At 45.9% G+C, this 14,391-nt stretch overlaps 3 protein-coding genes across 4 annotated transcripts; 2 read left to right on the top strand and 1 right to left on the bottom strand.

Annotated features, from left to right (window-relative positions):
* The first annotated feature begins 568 nt into the window (after positions 1 to 568).
* LOC105558751 (survival of motor neuron-related-splicing factor 30) lies at positions 569 to 3,913 on the top strand. Of its 2 annotated transcripts, XM_012006624.1 has the most exons (6): positions 569 to 1,041; positions 1,166 to 1,389; positions 2,383 to 2,532; positions 2,798 to 2,803; positions 3,163 to 3,313; positions 3,404 to 3,913. In XM_012006624.1, the coding sequence occupies exons 1-6, from the start codon at positions 1,003 to 1,005 to the stop codon at positions 3,545 to 3,547; spliced, it is 714 nt and encodes a 237-aa protein (XP_011862014.1). In that variant the 5' UTR covers positions 569 to 1,002; the 3' UTR covers positions 3,548 to 3,913. The 2 variants fall into 2 exon arrangements, with proteins under 2 accessions (XP_011862014.1, XP_011862015.1); XM_012006625.1 differs by lacking the exon at positions 2,798 to 2,803 and having other exon boundaries at positions 571 to 1,041.
* Positions 3,914 to 5,039: 1,126 nt separating this feature from the next.
* On the top strand, positions 5,040 to 10,422 carry LOC105558749 (solute carrier family 12 member 8). Its single transcript, XM_012006622.1, has 10 exons — positions 5,040 to 5,679; positions 5,915 to 6,095; positions 6,626 to 6,771; positions 6,851 to 7,082; positions 7,197 to 7,398; positions 7,476 to 7,710; positions 8,011 to 8,331; positions 8,408 to 8,569; positions 8,728 to 8,906; positions 9,089 to 10,422. Exons 1-10 carry the CDS (start codon positions 5,485 to 5,487, stop codon positions 9,246 to 9,248), a joined length of 2,013 nt encoding a protein of 670 aa, XP_011862012.1. The 5' UTR covers positions 5,040 to 5,484; the 3' UTR covers positions 9,249 to 10,422.
* LOC105558750 (coatomer subunit gamma) lies at positions 10,274 to 14,148 on the bottom strand. The gene is made up of 6 exons (XM_012006623.1): positions 13,991 to 14,148; positions 12,602 to 13,706; positions 11,925 to 12,504; positions 11,292 to 11,605; positions 10,994 to 11,192; positions 10,274 to 10,836 (listed from the first exon to the last, which is right to left on the bottom strand). Exons 1-6 carry the CDS (start codon positions 14,028 to 14,030, stop codon positions 10,450 to 10,452), a joined length of 2,625 nt encoding a protein of 874 aa, XP_011862013.1. The 5' UTR covers positions 14,031 to 14,148; the 3' UTR covers positions 10,274 to 10,449.
* Positions 14,149 to 14,391: the final 243 nt, after the last annotated feature.

Raw genomic sequence — 14,391 nt, 5'->3', positions numbered from 1 at the left:
ATCTAGTAGCTCTAACTCAGTTGAATGCATGTTCCTTTTGATTCTTGAGAAGAACGAGAAGAACCACGCATTAACTTTAAAGCCTCCGCTACAATGATTCTCGGTTCTGTCTACAATGGTCGTAGTCGTAAGAATAATCGACTGCGATTGGTCAATTTCGTCAGACACATAAGAATTGACCAATCATAGTCATCGACTATTCTTACGACTACGACTTTCGACTTCTATGTAGACAAGGCTTTAGGGATTATATCTCGGAAACTATACGGCAAATTAAACCCAAATTTTACACACATACGTATTGATATCTAAATTAGTTTTGCTGCGAGTTTAAAGGAAATCTGTAACTTCGTCATTTTTGGCCTAACGCACCTTAAGTCCCAGTCTACAATAGAGATTTAAGCCCTAAGCCTTAAGAAATTGACTAATCACAGTCGCGCATTTTTCTCATACTTGACCGTGATTGGCCAATTTCTTAAAGCTTAGGGCTTAAATCATCTATTGTAGACTGGGACTTAAAGACCAAAAAAAAAAAACTCCGAAATCCCCTCCATCTTTCTGAGAGAGAAACAATGCTCGACCATTAGCACAATCGTGCCGCCATCTTGCAAGCGGGGTTATCGCTTCTGGTCAACCTCGCGATCCCTGCATCCCGACGTCGGGCACGGTGTTTTGCAAGTTTCCGAACGGCGGTCTTGGATTCTGGTCCTGTGTCTCTTCCGGACAGACTCCAGGTTCTCCCGGAGCTCCTCTGCCGAGTCTGTCCTTGGCGACGCGCATCGTCGCCCGCGGGCGAGGAGATCAGCGACGCCAAGTTGGCGGCACTGTGATATTCGCCGAGCGATCGTGCTGCTTGTCAACTCGAGTCTATTCTGTCGATTGGATTGGAGCTGATTAGCGAGGGGCTAACGCTTGATTTTTCGCCACGGTTTAGACTCGAAGAGGAGGAAGCCGAGTACTCCGTGACTCTGAGCGATCCGTCCCGGAGACGAGCCGAGCGTCATGGACGACTTACAGAACTACAAGCTGCAGCTCCAGCAGGTGAGTCCCGTCTTTTTCTCCTCTCTTTAACTCCTCGCGACGACGATCGATCGGACACGACGGTCGACGTTTGTCCGCCTACGGACACCTCCACGTCTCACCGCGGGACTCCTCTGCTTTTCAGGTGGAAGCGGCTCTTACGACAGATCCGAATAACGAGGAGCTGATAAAGCTGAAGTTCGATCTGAAGGAAGTAATAAAGCTGACACATGATTTAATTAAGTCACAACAGCAGGAAAAAAGACAAGCCAATGGCATGGACGCTAAAGATCCTATTTTGCTTGCAGTTCTGGTCAATAAGTGGAAAGTCGGCGATCAGTGTATGGCACCTTGGAGCGAGGACGGCAAGTGAGTGCCACTCGCGTCGGTTAAGCCTCGCGTCCACGGTACTGGAGATCGGTCCAAGATCTCGAGAAATATGTAGCCGGTCGACTTGCATCCTTTACAGAGAAGCTGCAGTTGATTGGCTATACATTTCTTGGGTCGAGATCTCGGACCAATTTCTAGCAATGTGGACATAGGCCTTTAGAGCCTTGGAAGCCTTGTGTCCACGATGCTGGAACTTGGTCAAAGGTCTAGTTCCGAGAAATGTGTGGTCAATCAACTTGCAGCTTTTGTGAAGTATTTCTAGAACCTGGACCAAATTCTAGCATAGTGGATGCAGGCCTTAAGGCAAGTTGATTGGCTACACATTTCTCAAATCTAGCATCGTGGACGCAAGGCTTTATACTGTTTGCAATTCGAATCGTATGTCGATTGAATTGCGTGACAATGATGTAATTCTGTTGCATGTTATTCTCTGTTCAATAAGCTTGCTTTCTGTCCCTACATTGGTGAACTAGTACAACAAATTAGATTAAGACAAGCGTATTTTTTCTCACTCTAGCCTACTGCACTAGTTCATCAGTGCAAGAACAGAAAACAAACCCAATATGTAGCGCTATGTCTGTATGGAATAACCGGAAGCTGAATGTTTTATCCGAGTCGTTATTAAAATCTCAAACACATGGTTGTAATATGAAGGCTATGATGAAATTATTTGTGGCAAAAACTACGGTCAATCAGTGAAGCCTCGGCTACATAGAAGTTGTAAAGTCGTAGTCGTAAGAATAGTCGACTATGATTGGTCAATTCTTATGTGTTTGACGAAATTGACTAATCGCAGTCGATTATTCTTACGACTATGACTCTGCAACTCGCATTGTACACCACGCAAAAGGATTTTGGCAATTTTATCTATTTGCTTTATTAGCAGTAACGGCTTCCGGGTGGTTTATTTGCTCCATTTGCTGGAGTGTCCATATAACATTTTCTAATATTACGCTTTGCAAACTTTTGCAGGTATTACGAAGCAACTATAGACACGATAGGCGAGGATGGAGTAGTAAATGTAACGTTCCATGAATACAAAAACACCGACGTCACTATGCTCAGTCAGCTGAAGTCCGTTGCTAAGAGGCCGGCGTCGGATTGGGCGGATCAGAAATCAAAGTAAGCCATTTCTGTCTCGTCCACAGCCGCGCACTCGTTGTGTGAACCAATGTGAAATATTCCTTGTATGATTGCGCACGTGTCTGAGAAAACGCGAAGGTGTGAATGCGAGGTGACGAAATTACTAATCATTGATTTTTCCTCCCTATCTCATTTCTGAATTGGCAACAATAACTCCGTCGTTGGTATTCCGTCTGAAATATGCTCGTTATTCGTTCGTTTGTCCTTCGATGCCGCGCGGTCCGTGTGCGTCGTCGGGGTCCAGGAAAAGGTAACAAGACTTGTCCGATTCTCTGGTATCATATGTTTGAAAAGCAAATCGATAAATAATGTATATCTGTAAGACAATATCGACAAGTTCTAATCGCATTCTCTGCAATCACTAAATGGTACAACAAGATAACGCATATGTTAGTTTGCTCTTTTTTGACGTCAAAGTAAATGCGCCAATTCCCAATTATAAATGATTTGTACGCACAGAGATATGTTAACATTTATACTCGTCGACATGCATATACTAATGTAAGAATGTAGAAGTAACGTTTTGTTTTGTTATTATTACTCGGCGTGCGTTAAAAATTGTGCCGTCTCCGTTTATTCATCCAGACGATGGGATTAATTTATTTTCAGAAAAATGCAAGCAGCCACAGTCGCAGGTTCGGATCCAAACAAGCAAAGGGAGTATCTTAAGAAGAAGAAGCAAAGGAAATTGCAGCGATTCAAAGAGCTGGAGGAGGAGCGCGAGCTGGAGAAGAACAAGTGGCTAGCATTTACCAACAAGGTGAGCAACAAGGTTCTATCATATACGGTGTCAGTTTGTCTTCGGAGTGTATTTAGAGCTCGTCTTTCATATTACAACGTTTTCCCGCAGTCGTCAAAGAAAGGAGTCATAAAGAAGAGCATCTTCGCGACGCCGGAGAACGTGAATGGCCGCGTGGGGATCGGCACCTGCGGCGTCAGCGGTCGGGAGATGACCAAGTTCAGTAACGGCGAGAAATGGAGGCGGGGAGCTTAAATAACTTATATGTAAATAAATAGATAATACTATAACTTGGTGGAAGAGGTAGCGAGTTATCGTGAAATTATTGTTATATTATATCAAAGACTGGTCCACGAGTTCTGCGGCACGTGGGTGGAACGAACGTATAAGTACGAGAACACATGTCATGTGGGATTACAGACAGCTTCGAAAAGTGGAGTGGCAGATAAAATACCTTCTCCTAACAACGCTAATCGTACCGAGGCGATTTCGAATTTTTTACCGTAACACGATTCAAGAGGTAACCGCAGCGAATAAATGTGTTTTTAGGTTAATATTTCCGCGTGAGCATAACTTGTTTACAATCTCATTGATACGAATAAATGTATATTTTAACGTGCAGCTTCTTTGAAGGTATTTTTATCTCTAAGACAGCGAGTGGATGTTACAGAATGTACTCTTACAGAAAAGTTGAAGGTCGATCGATTAAATACCATTCGAACAGCCAGTCAGCTTGCAACTTTTCTGTAAGAGCGGAGTTTTCGCATAAATTTCTCCTTCGAGTGAATTCAAGAATCGAGCCCCGGGGGTTCGCTGCTTGAATTTATTCAAAAGAGAAACGTATGCGAAAATTCTGCGTTTACGGAAAAAGTTGTAAGTTAATTCGACTATTCGCATAGCTTTTAGCCAATCGACTTGCAACTTTTCTATAAGAATTGTAGAACTTTTGCATGCGTTTTATTTTTCGAGGCTCGAGCCCTTGGAGTTCGATTCTTGAATTTATTCAAAAGAGAAAGTGTGCGAAAACTGCTCTCGCAGAAAAGTTGGAAGTCGATTGGTTAAAACCCGTGCGAATAGCCAATCAACTTGCAATTTTTCTATAAGAGCGGAATTTGCGCATACGTTTCTTCTTCGAATGAATTCAAGGATCAAGTCCCAGATCCTAAAAGCCAGTGTCCACGATGCTAGAACAACTTGGTCCAATTGTAAGTTCTAGTTTTGAGAAATATGTATAAACTACAATCAACTTGCAGCTTGCGTGCTCTCATGGGCCGCGTTCAGCAGGCACAACTGTTGAGTGAGCGCTCAATGATTTCTTAACATGATTGGCTGGATCTGAAAGTATTAACCAATCATACTGAGCGCTCACTCAACAGTTGTGTCTGCTGAACGCGGCCATTCGCTTGTTTGTAAGCGCTCGCTCAGCAGACAACTGTTGAGTGAGCGCTCAGTACGGATTGGTTAATACTTTTAGATCCAGCCAATCATGTTAAGTTATAGCCACGTTCAGCAGGCACAACTGTTGAGTGAGCGCTCAGTATGATTGGCTAATACTTTTAGATCCAGCCAATCATGTTAAGAAATCATTGAGCGCTCACTCAACAGTCGTGTCTGCTGAACGCGGCCAATGATTGAGCGCTCGCTCAACAGTTGTGTCTGCCGAACGCGGCCAATATGATTGGCTGGATCTAAAAATATTAACCAATCATACTGAGCGCTCACTCAACGGCAGTGTCTGCTGAACGCGGCCATTTTCTCTCCTCAAATTCAACTGTGATTGGTCGGTTTCGTGCGACTTAAAGGCCTGCTACGTCCATTGTAGATCCGACCATACAAGTGTCAGGGGACTCAAAATGTCTCCTCTCGCCGAATCACGCGTTATCAGCGAGCGATAGGTATCGTGAGAAAAATGCGGACTCAGCGTCTCGATAAGGCGAGGAAACGACTCTTGTGCGCGGAGCACCAGCCGCTTATCGCGCAGCGTTAAGGATATCTCGTCGCTTCGTAGACCTCGCGTTCTAACCTGTACGCGTCGCCGTCGCAAGAAGGTAGAGAGATCTCTGTGACAAGTCATGTCGTACGAACCCAGAGAGGCTTCGTAACGACATCCACTTGAGCGAGGCTCATGTCAACGAGCGGTAACTGATCTTGTTTTGTACTGGCTTACGCGCGCCCTCGCGCAGAGAGAAGATATGGGCTCGAACGAGGCGAACAGACTGCCGAACGGCGACGTTCGGGTGCACAGAGACGTCGATTGGGCCAGATACGGTTTGCGCGAGCCGGAGGAGGCGCGGGAGAACGCAAAGGGCGACAGCGGGGACGGCGACAATGCCCTCGGGCCGGAAATGTACCAGGCCGGTGCGAACGAGCTGTTCGCCCAGGAATACGTAAGGAATACACGTGTGATGCGCGAGCCACCAGCCGTCTCAGTACTACAGTACCGTCCACTTGAAAGAATTCAATTCGTTATTCCACCTTTAACACTTGCAATTCGACTAACTCTGGTGATACGATTGCCAGGCGTCTCTTACCATGTTTATTAGGATCGTCAAGGACTATTTCAAGTTCCCCCCTCGCTTTCTTGCCAAGAACCTTCATATATTGCATGTTTTTTCCCCACAGAGCTCAGATCCTTGGTGGAAGTCAAACTTCTTCATCTCCCAACCCGTGCTGTTTGGCACCTGGGACGGGGTCTTTACGTCTTGCCTTATTAACATATTCGGTGTGATCGTATTTCTGAGATCTGGCTGGATAGTTGGTCAAGCGGGCGTTTTGAACGCAGTGCTGATCATCTTTTGTACAGGTAATGTTGTGGGATGTCATAACCGAGGCCCAGTCTGCGATGAGTTGTTAGTCAGAAGTCGGAACTATGTGTCACCCCATTTTCTTTCATCCAGAAAGAGAGAGGTTCGACATATAGTTCCGACTTCTGACTGACAGCTCAATTGTAGATCGTGCCCGATGAATTTCTTGTTACTCAGGAGATGGACGGTGCTTTCCTTAGAAACAAAAACCGTTCTCACTTCTGTAAATGTACACTTAAAGCATTCGCTCGTGAAAGGACGTATTTTGCGAAAGGTACACTTGGCGCGAGACTCTTGGTGCTTTCCATTTACTGATGCAAGTTGACGCGAGTATCATTTTATCCTCGTTGCTCACTGGATGTTGAGAAAAGACAGACTAGCGTACGTCGACTTGTGTGCGCCAAGTGTATCCTTTACAGAAGTGAGAACGGTGTTTTTTTTTCCTAGGAATAAACCTCGTTCTTTTGAAATAAGTCAATGTTATCGAGAGATAGACGTTGGGGATCACAATGTTCCGTAATGATTTCAGTGTGTATCGCATTGGTGACAGTACTGTCGGCCGTTGGCATATGCGAACGGAGCAGAGTCGAAAGCGGCGGAGTGTACTTTTTGTTGTCGCACGTGCTGGGCTCCAGATTCGGTGGCTCCATCGGGCTGCTTTACTGCTTCGGGCAGGTAGAAACGAGTGGATTCATCCTTCCGTTTTTTTTTCACCGGCTATTCCAAAAGAATCGGTTTGTGGATTTTATTTCAGGCGGTGGGTTGTGCTCTAAACGTTTTAGGTTTTGGGGAATCGATGGCCGGCCTCGTAGGCCTGGACTCGGCGTGGGCGCAACGCGGCTTCGCGTGCGCCGCCGTTGTGCTATTGTCCGTAATTAACGTGGCTGGCGTTAAGTGGGTTGTAAAATTGCAATTTATTCTCCTTCTGATCCTACTACTCGCCGGGGTTGACTTCATGGTTGGAAGTTTCACTCATACCAACATCGGTGAGATGATACAGCGGAAACGCGTCACAAAAGCGCGTATCTTACGACGCGGAATTGCACAGAGTGTCGCTGCGTCTTAAGTTAGGTGCCTAAGGTTCTCATTTATGTGCGCAGATTCTGGATTTGAAGGCTGGCTGTCGGGAAACTTGAGAAACAACACCTTCCCCGATTATCAGGACGGCTATAGCTGGTTCACCGTGTTCGGTGTATTCTTTCCAACGGTCACCGGTGTCTTGGCTGGAATTAATATGAGCGGGGATTTGAGGCATCCGTCTAGCGACATTCCCAACGGCACGTTGGCGGCGTTAGGAACCGGGTAGGACGAATCGTTTCCGATGCGAGAGCATCTCAGCAACCTTTTGATCATTACGTTAACACGATTGTTACTTGCAGAACGTTTTTGTATCTGTGCTTTTCGTTGACTCTCGCGGCAACGTGCGTCAGAAACGCGTTGCTCACCAACTTTACAATAGCGTCGACGGTATCGGCGATCTCGGTGTTGCTACTCGCTGGTCTTTACGTGTCGTCGTTCAGCAGCTGTTTGGGTGCCATGTACGGCACGCCTCGTGTTCTCCAGTCTATCGCCAGTCAAAATGTCATACCAGGAATGAGCTGCTTGCAAAGAGGGGTAATTATTGAATATTATTTTGGTCGGAATAGTTGGAGTACTATTGCAACAGCATATTCTTGACACCAAATCCAAGTCGAAAGTCCTGTATCATTTTTCCTCACGATAAACAGTTATCGAGATATCGTACGATGATTATTGAAAAAGTTGCCAAGTTTTCTTTGAACATCTCAAAAAATATTAGACATAAAAAAATGTTTCAGACAAAAGTTGTTCTAATTAATTAATAGAAAAAGACGATATAATAAAAAATGGAGGTTTCCGCTTAAAAATTTTTTTTTAATATAATTTTATTTTCAGAGAGGACCAAATAAAGTACCTATATACGCTATGCTGGTTGTTGCTGTGGTAACGCTGACTTTCATCATTACCGGGCAAATTAATACACTCGCTCCAATCGTAACAATGCCGTTCCTGTTAACATACGCCTGCTTAGATTACGCGTACTTCGCCCTCGCGCAAACGTTTGATCTCCGGCATACGCGCGAACAACGATTCCGCACGCAGTCCCCAACATTCGATCGCAATTACGGTTCCGCAAGCAGAAACAATTCGATAACCGACGTGGACAATGATTTGGACAGTCTGTTCCCCGAGAGAATAAGGCACAAAAATCTTATGGTGGGAAATCGCATCCGCTGAAACGTGCATTCATTATTTTGAAAACTTTTCCAACAATGTTTATTAACGTTTGCAGAGAAACAACAGTATTTCCGACAATAACGTGTATGTGGATTCGTCACCGAGCATTGAGGACAATGCTAGTGTTTCCAGTACACCGGAACGGAAGGTTCACATACACAATAAGTTAGGAAACTGGTACAGCCCTTTGTGCAATAGATGGTTTTCGTTATTGGGCGTAAGTATTTATTCGTTGTGAGAGAAAGAGAGAGAGAGAAAAGAAGAGAATACTGTCTATAAATAAAATGTTAAATTTTCACGTTAGGAATTGAGAAATCTACTCCTTGAATATTTTAGTTGTACTGAAGGTTAATATTATGCACATTCATGTTGCAGTGCCTTTTAAAAGTGCTTATAATGTTTCTCGTGCACTGGGGATACGCACTCGCTAATATCGTCGTCGTATTTCTCGTCTGGAGTTACGTCGGCCACGCTAACCCTGCTGTAAAACCTGGAATTTCTGCGGAATTCCAATTCTTTAAATGGTTTCGGATTGCATTACTTCGAATTATGGGGTAAATTTAGTTATATTTACTTTACAATTCTCTTGAATCGATGAATTCAGGAATTATGAAGATTGATCTAACAGAAAATTATTTGTTCCCTTTTCCTAAGGATTACATCTGGTTAGAATATTTATAGAAAATTATGATGTAAAGATTTCCTTCCAAAGAAAATTTGTGTTTTATCATTATAGGAGGAAAGTTTATGATTACGAGCAGATAGTGGTGACTCCGGTTCATCCGGGCGTTGAAACGTGTTCGGCTCAACTGAACGAAGAGAACGAGGATTTTTCGGGAAGAAGAAGGTATCACCAAACCGCAACAGTTACTGGTCAATACGTTAATGTCGATTAAACGTATGAAATTGCGTGATCTTTCCAGAATTATAAATTGCGCGAGTTCATATACTATTCCACTAACGACGCACGTTTTTTAAGATAAGTTTTCAGTGGCGAGACCAGAGATTATATACGAACAACATATATATACTAATGGCTAATATTTAATACAATACTTGAAGACCTGATAAGCAGCAGCTTTGCCAGCAATGTTTAGGCAACTATTGTTTCCACCTCGTTTACAACATTGTCATTCGCGCAAACAGCTAGTCTAATTTATTTAATGTGTATACGCATTTCAAGTAAAGTGCAGCATAATTGCAGCTTTAAAAGCATTTTAACAATCAATGAGATATGTGGATCATATACAAAACTGATTGTATGAAACGTACAAAGAACTGATGTAATGGTAGTTTTAGATTTTTGTAAGTATTTACTTATCGCGATTGACGTACAGGCAAGCAGGGTAATCTGCTACTAAAGGTAAAATGATTTTTAACTTTACGGATATCTGAGAGAAAATTTTTCGTCTTTGTGATCTCACGTCGAGGACGGCAAGACATCCGAGTTCGTCGTGTCTCTGATGTATGATTACAATATTGAGTTTTTACGTTCACGGATAATCAAGTGATATATAACATGTACGGCAATCGCATCGTGCATAAAAATACTCTGTAAATACCTGACAATATATTTATCCACTATTTAACACTTTTATAATTCTCGTACAAATGCACGAACAAATTTGTAACTGCAGAAAGGAATATATATAGATATGTATGTATGTGTGTGTGTAAAGGAGAGGTCTAATATAATTGTCGATTTTCTTTACGAATCGTTTCGTTTCGAAATCTGCCGAAACAATTGTCAGCGAAAATAAATTAATTTTTTTATATAGAAAAATGACTATCCTTTCATAGTTGCATCGATGAAACGATAGTATTAAATTTGATCAAAGTGCACTGTCACAAAATCATTGTCATTATTGTATGAGTTTGTTCTCATCGAAAGGCTGTTGAGTGATTATTGTAACGCATCAAGGAAAAGTCACATGATATATTAACGATGAAAAGAAAAATACAAGCAGTATTCTTCCATAATTTTCATGTATACATATATATATATAACGATAATCCTACATTATAAAAATTATTTTACAGCAATCAGAATATATTTCTTCCTATTGCGAAGATTGTTCCATTCCATTACTGCGATCTTTACCCTACGGACGAGACTATTAGATCAGCGACGTCCGGATCTTGACAGAGGACAGACAGCTGCATCGTAACTTGCACTCCGCTCAGCGCCAATCTAGCACGTGCCAATACTTCCTTTCCTCCACGGAAGACGCCACTTAGGAGCAAATTGTGAGCCGCCGCTCCGCTCTGTACCTTGTTACTGCGTTCCACAGCTTCCAAGCCCAAGAATCCCGTAAGACTCTGAATCGCTCCTTCCAAAGACGTCACCGATGCCCCCAGGGCGAATGTCTCCTCTAGCTTGACAAAGCTTTTCGCGGCGAATGTATCCCAAGCGGTATTAAAGTCCATGCCTCTGTTACCAACGCCGCGTACTTGATCAGCTAGAGTCACTTCTAAATCCTCCAACTAAAAAGATATCACACTTGTACGTAAAGCAACGTCAATTGTGCGAGTAATACTTTTGTTAGTATAAGAAGTATCTAACAAACGTATTCTCTTCTATCATAAGATTTCGAAAATTATATTAATTTGGTGTAATTGCTCGTTAAAACTGATCTTTTACCATATATTCATCATGGTATCCTTGATCCGCGTCTGGTATTCCCGTCGTTGGATCGCAGTCCCTTGCCATAAATCGAAGCGTCGTGGGAATGGTGGCGACGCTCGCGTGTACATCGTCCGGGTACTTTAATACTGTGTAGGTAGTTCCCGGCTCGTTGTAAGGTAATCGCGGACACGGTACAACGCACACAATGGAGTAGCTGAAACAAACGGCTCGTTGTTAACATCTGTCGTAAAAAAAGCAAAGGAGTAACGTACACATATGTATACAATAAATGCGCCGAGATAAATGTATTTACCCTTCGGAGGGCTCAACGGCCACTACCACATCTTCGAGGAGCTGATCGGAGAGCGTGTTCACACAGTCGAACTGCAATATAAGATACTCAGGGAATGTGTGCTTGACGCATTTGACATTATATTCCGTCTCGGACTCGGTTAATTCGAACACCGGCGAGGACTTGAGGAGCGACGTGTCTCGGGTGATCATGGCCAAATGCGGGATCTGCGACAATTTCTCCATAAAGCTCTCCTCTCTGGTCAAGCGAGGTTGCTTGATAGTAGTGTGCACCTCCACCTGGACCGGTTCTTCTACTGTCTGAGCTGGAGGTATCTGTAATTCAGTAATGTGAACATAAATTGTACGTTTTAAATCGACCGGAGGCTTCCAGGGAAAAAAAGGTAGAGGAAAGTCCCCTATTATGATATAGCAAGTCTCCAACATCTAAATTCAATCGCAAATCTTTATCCGCGACGATTACACGATCTAACAATAAATTTACGATGGAACAAACAGAAGATGCCTGTTAATTTAGCAGAAATCCCGCTATCTCATATTGGGAGCTTATCTCGTAATAGGGGGGGGGGGACTTTCCTCTACAAGTAACAATTATTTCTTCACAAGTGAGTTCCTCGCAGTCGAGACACGATACCTGCGAGATGTCGAACGATTCCTCCATGGGTGTCTGCATGTAATTCCGCAAGGCCCGTTCCAGCGTCGGCACCGACAGCAGGGGCGGCTGCACCAGCGGCAATATAGTCGGGTCGCTCTGCTGTTGCAAAATCGTGCAGTAGTAGGCCGCGCGGTCGCGTACCTCGTCGTCCGAGTCCAGCTGGCAGCGCGAGAGCAGCACCAGCACGTTCGGGAGCAAGGGCGGACAGGCGGCGGCGAAGCGCGCCAACGCGGTGACGGCCGCCGCCCGCACGCTGGCGCTCTCGAGGATGACGCGGTTGTAGATGAAGCGGATGTACCTCGACGGCTGCTTGGACGTGGGGCCCTCCTGGCCGAGCAGGTGCAGGATGCGAACGGCGAGGGAGATGTGCTCGCAGTCCTCGATGAATTCGCAGAGATGCGCGAGCCCCGCCTCCTTCGCCTCCGCGTTCCCCTCCATCACGGCGATGATGGTGTCGGCGATCGCTGCCTTGTACTCGAGCCCGCCCTCGTCTCTCAGCATAGCCGACAGGAAGTTCATCAAGACCGCGTGCTTGCGGGGGAACTTTTGGCACAGAGCCCTGAAAGAGAAAAAGAAAGAGTTTAGAAAGAAAGAAAAAAGAAAAACACGCTGCGCGCACGTTGGCGAAATTGTTGCAACTCGCGAGATCAAGTTACCTGATGGCCTGGACCACCACGACCTTGAATTCGTCCGAGATCTCCGACACGAAGGTGGCGATCTGCTTCATCAGGCGGTCGACGGAACTCTCCGCGCCGGTCTTCAAGAGAGTAGTTATCGCCAGAGTGGCGATGGACCTGTTCGAGTCCGTGATAAGATTCTCCAGGTCCAGGTTGCAGGCGGTGACCGCCGCCGGATGGGACATCGCGACCTTGTTGAGGGTCCTGACCGCGGCGAACCGGAGCGCCGGTTTCGGCGAGCCGCAGAAGAGCTGCAGGACGCTGATCGCGGGCCCGATCTCGCGGGCGCCGCTACGCCCGAGGTTGACCAGGGCGTGCGCCGCCTCGTACACCACCATCTCGGATTTGTGGCGCAGGCAGGACTCGATGAAGCCCACGAGCTCCTCGCCCTCGTCCACCTCGTCCAGCAACTTGTACGCCATCCTGATGAGCATGCACGCCGCGTACGGGCTCTTCGGGCTCGTCTTCATGAGCTTGGCGACCAGCTTGATCACCGCGTGCTTGTCCGCCTTACGCGCCTGATACAGGACGCCCAGGGCGTGATACTGCACCATAACATTGTTGGAGTTTAACGCCTCCTGCGCCTCGTTCGCCCACCTCCTCGCGACGTCGCTCGACACGCTCGTCAGGTGCAAAGAGGAGACGAGGGCGGCGCTGGACACGGCCGGCGAGCGGTCGACTATGGCCTGCTTCATGTAACGCTCGATGGCCGCCAGCATGCTGCCGTCGGTGATGGTGCAGAGCGCCCGGATGGCGGCGGCCCTGTACAGATCCTCCTTGCCCGTCATGTCCTTGGTCAGACTGGACGTGACTATGATCACGTCCTCGGCCAGCGAGCTCAGTTCCTTGATGCCCAGGTAGACCAGCCGTCTCAGTATAACGTCGCGAGACTGGAACAGCTTGGTCATGGCGAAGAAGGCCTCCGTCGCCTCCGTCGTGCCCAACTGCTCGCCCTGATTCAGCAGGTACAGGATCTTTGTGAGAATGTGGGCGCATTTTCTCGGGTTCACCGGCGTGTTGTTAAACGTACGCGCCTCCTGCAGCACCGTGGTCTTCTCCAGGTTCTGGAACGGGTTCCCGCCGCCTGCGACGGGACAGAAAGGGCGTGTGTCAGTGCTCGACGGCGTTTCGCCCGGCGCGCTAAATTCCAATAACGATTCGCTAACGCGTGCAACGCTCGGAAATGTACGTTCGTGGGAAATTGCCAGGAAACCCCGGCGTACTCCGCAGCTTATCATCGACGTCTAAAAATGTGTTTACTTTGTTGTAATTGTCAGATGTTACCCCGATAACCTGCGCGCGACTTTTGACTCTCGCTACGAGCAACGCCCGCGTTAAAAACGGCAGGAATATTGTATTCATAATTACCGTCCTCCTCCTCCTTCTTGTCGCGCTTAAACGTAATCATGTCTCACTGCTAATAAAATCTTGACAGGCGAAAAGATATCGCGTACACGTCAGCTCGACGTGTTCTAGACGGCCATTGCGCTGTCTTCCGCTAGCTCCCCGACCTTCCCGCGGAGCGCGAAGAAAAAATAAAGGTCGACGAGCGAGTTACGTTCGTCTCGCGAAAACGTAGTTGCCGATGAGATATTATTGAAAATCTCGCGTCGACACTGGACAATTTTTTTTTTCAAATTAAATGAAACCATTAGAATCCGAAAGTGAAGAAATCGACATTATCGACCGTCGGTAAGAAGAGCCTAAAGTATCTTTTTTTACCGAAAGATGGATTACCGACCGAAACTGTAGCCGCAATTACCCGAGCA

The sequence above is a fragment of the Vollenhovia emeryi genome, unplaced genomic scaffold, assembly GCF_000949405.1.
Source record: "Vollenhovia emeryi isolate VEMERY1.0 unplaced genomic scaffold, V.emery_V1.0 DF939314.1, whole genome shotgun sequence".
Lineage (NCBI taxonomy): Eukaryota > Metazoa > Arthropoda > Insecta > Hymenoptera > Formicidae > Vollenhovia > Vollenhovia emeryi.
The sequence above is the reverse complement of the archived record's forward strand: the minus strand, read 5'-3'. Positions and strand labels throughout refer to the sequence as shown.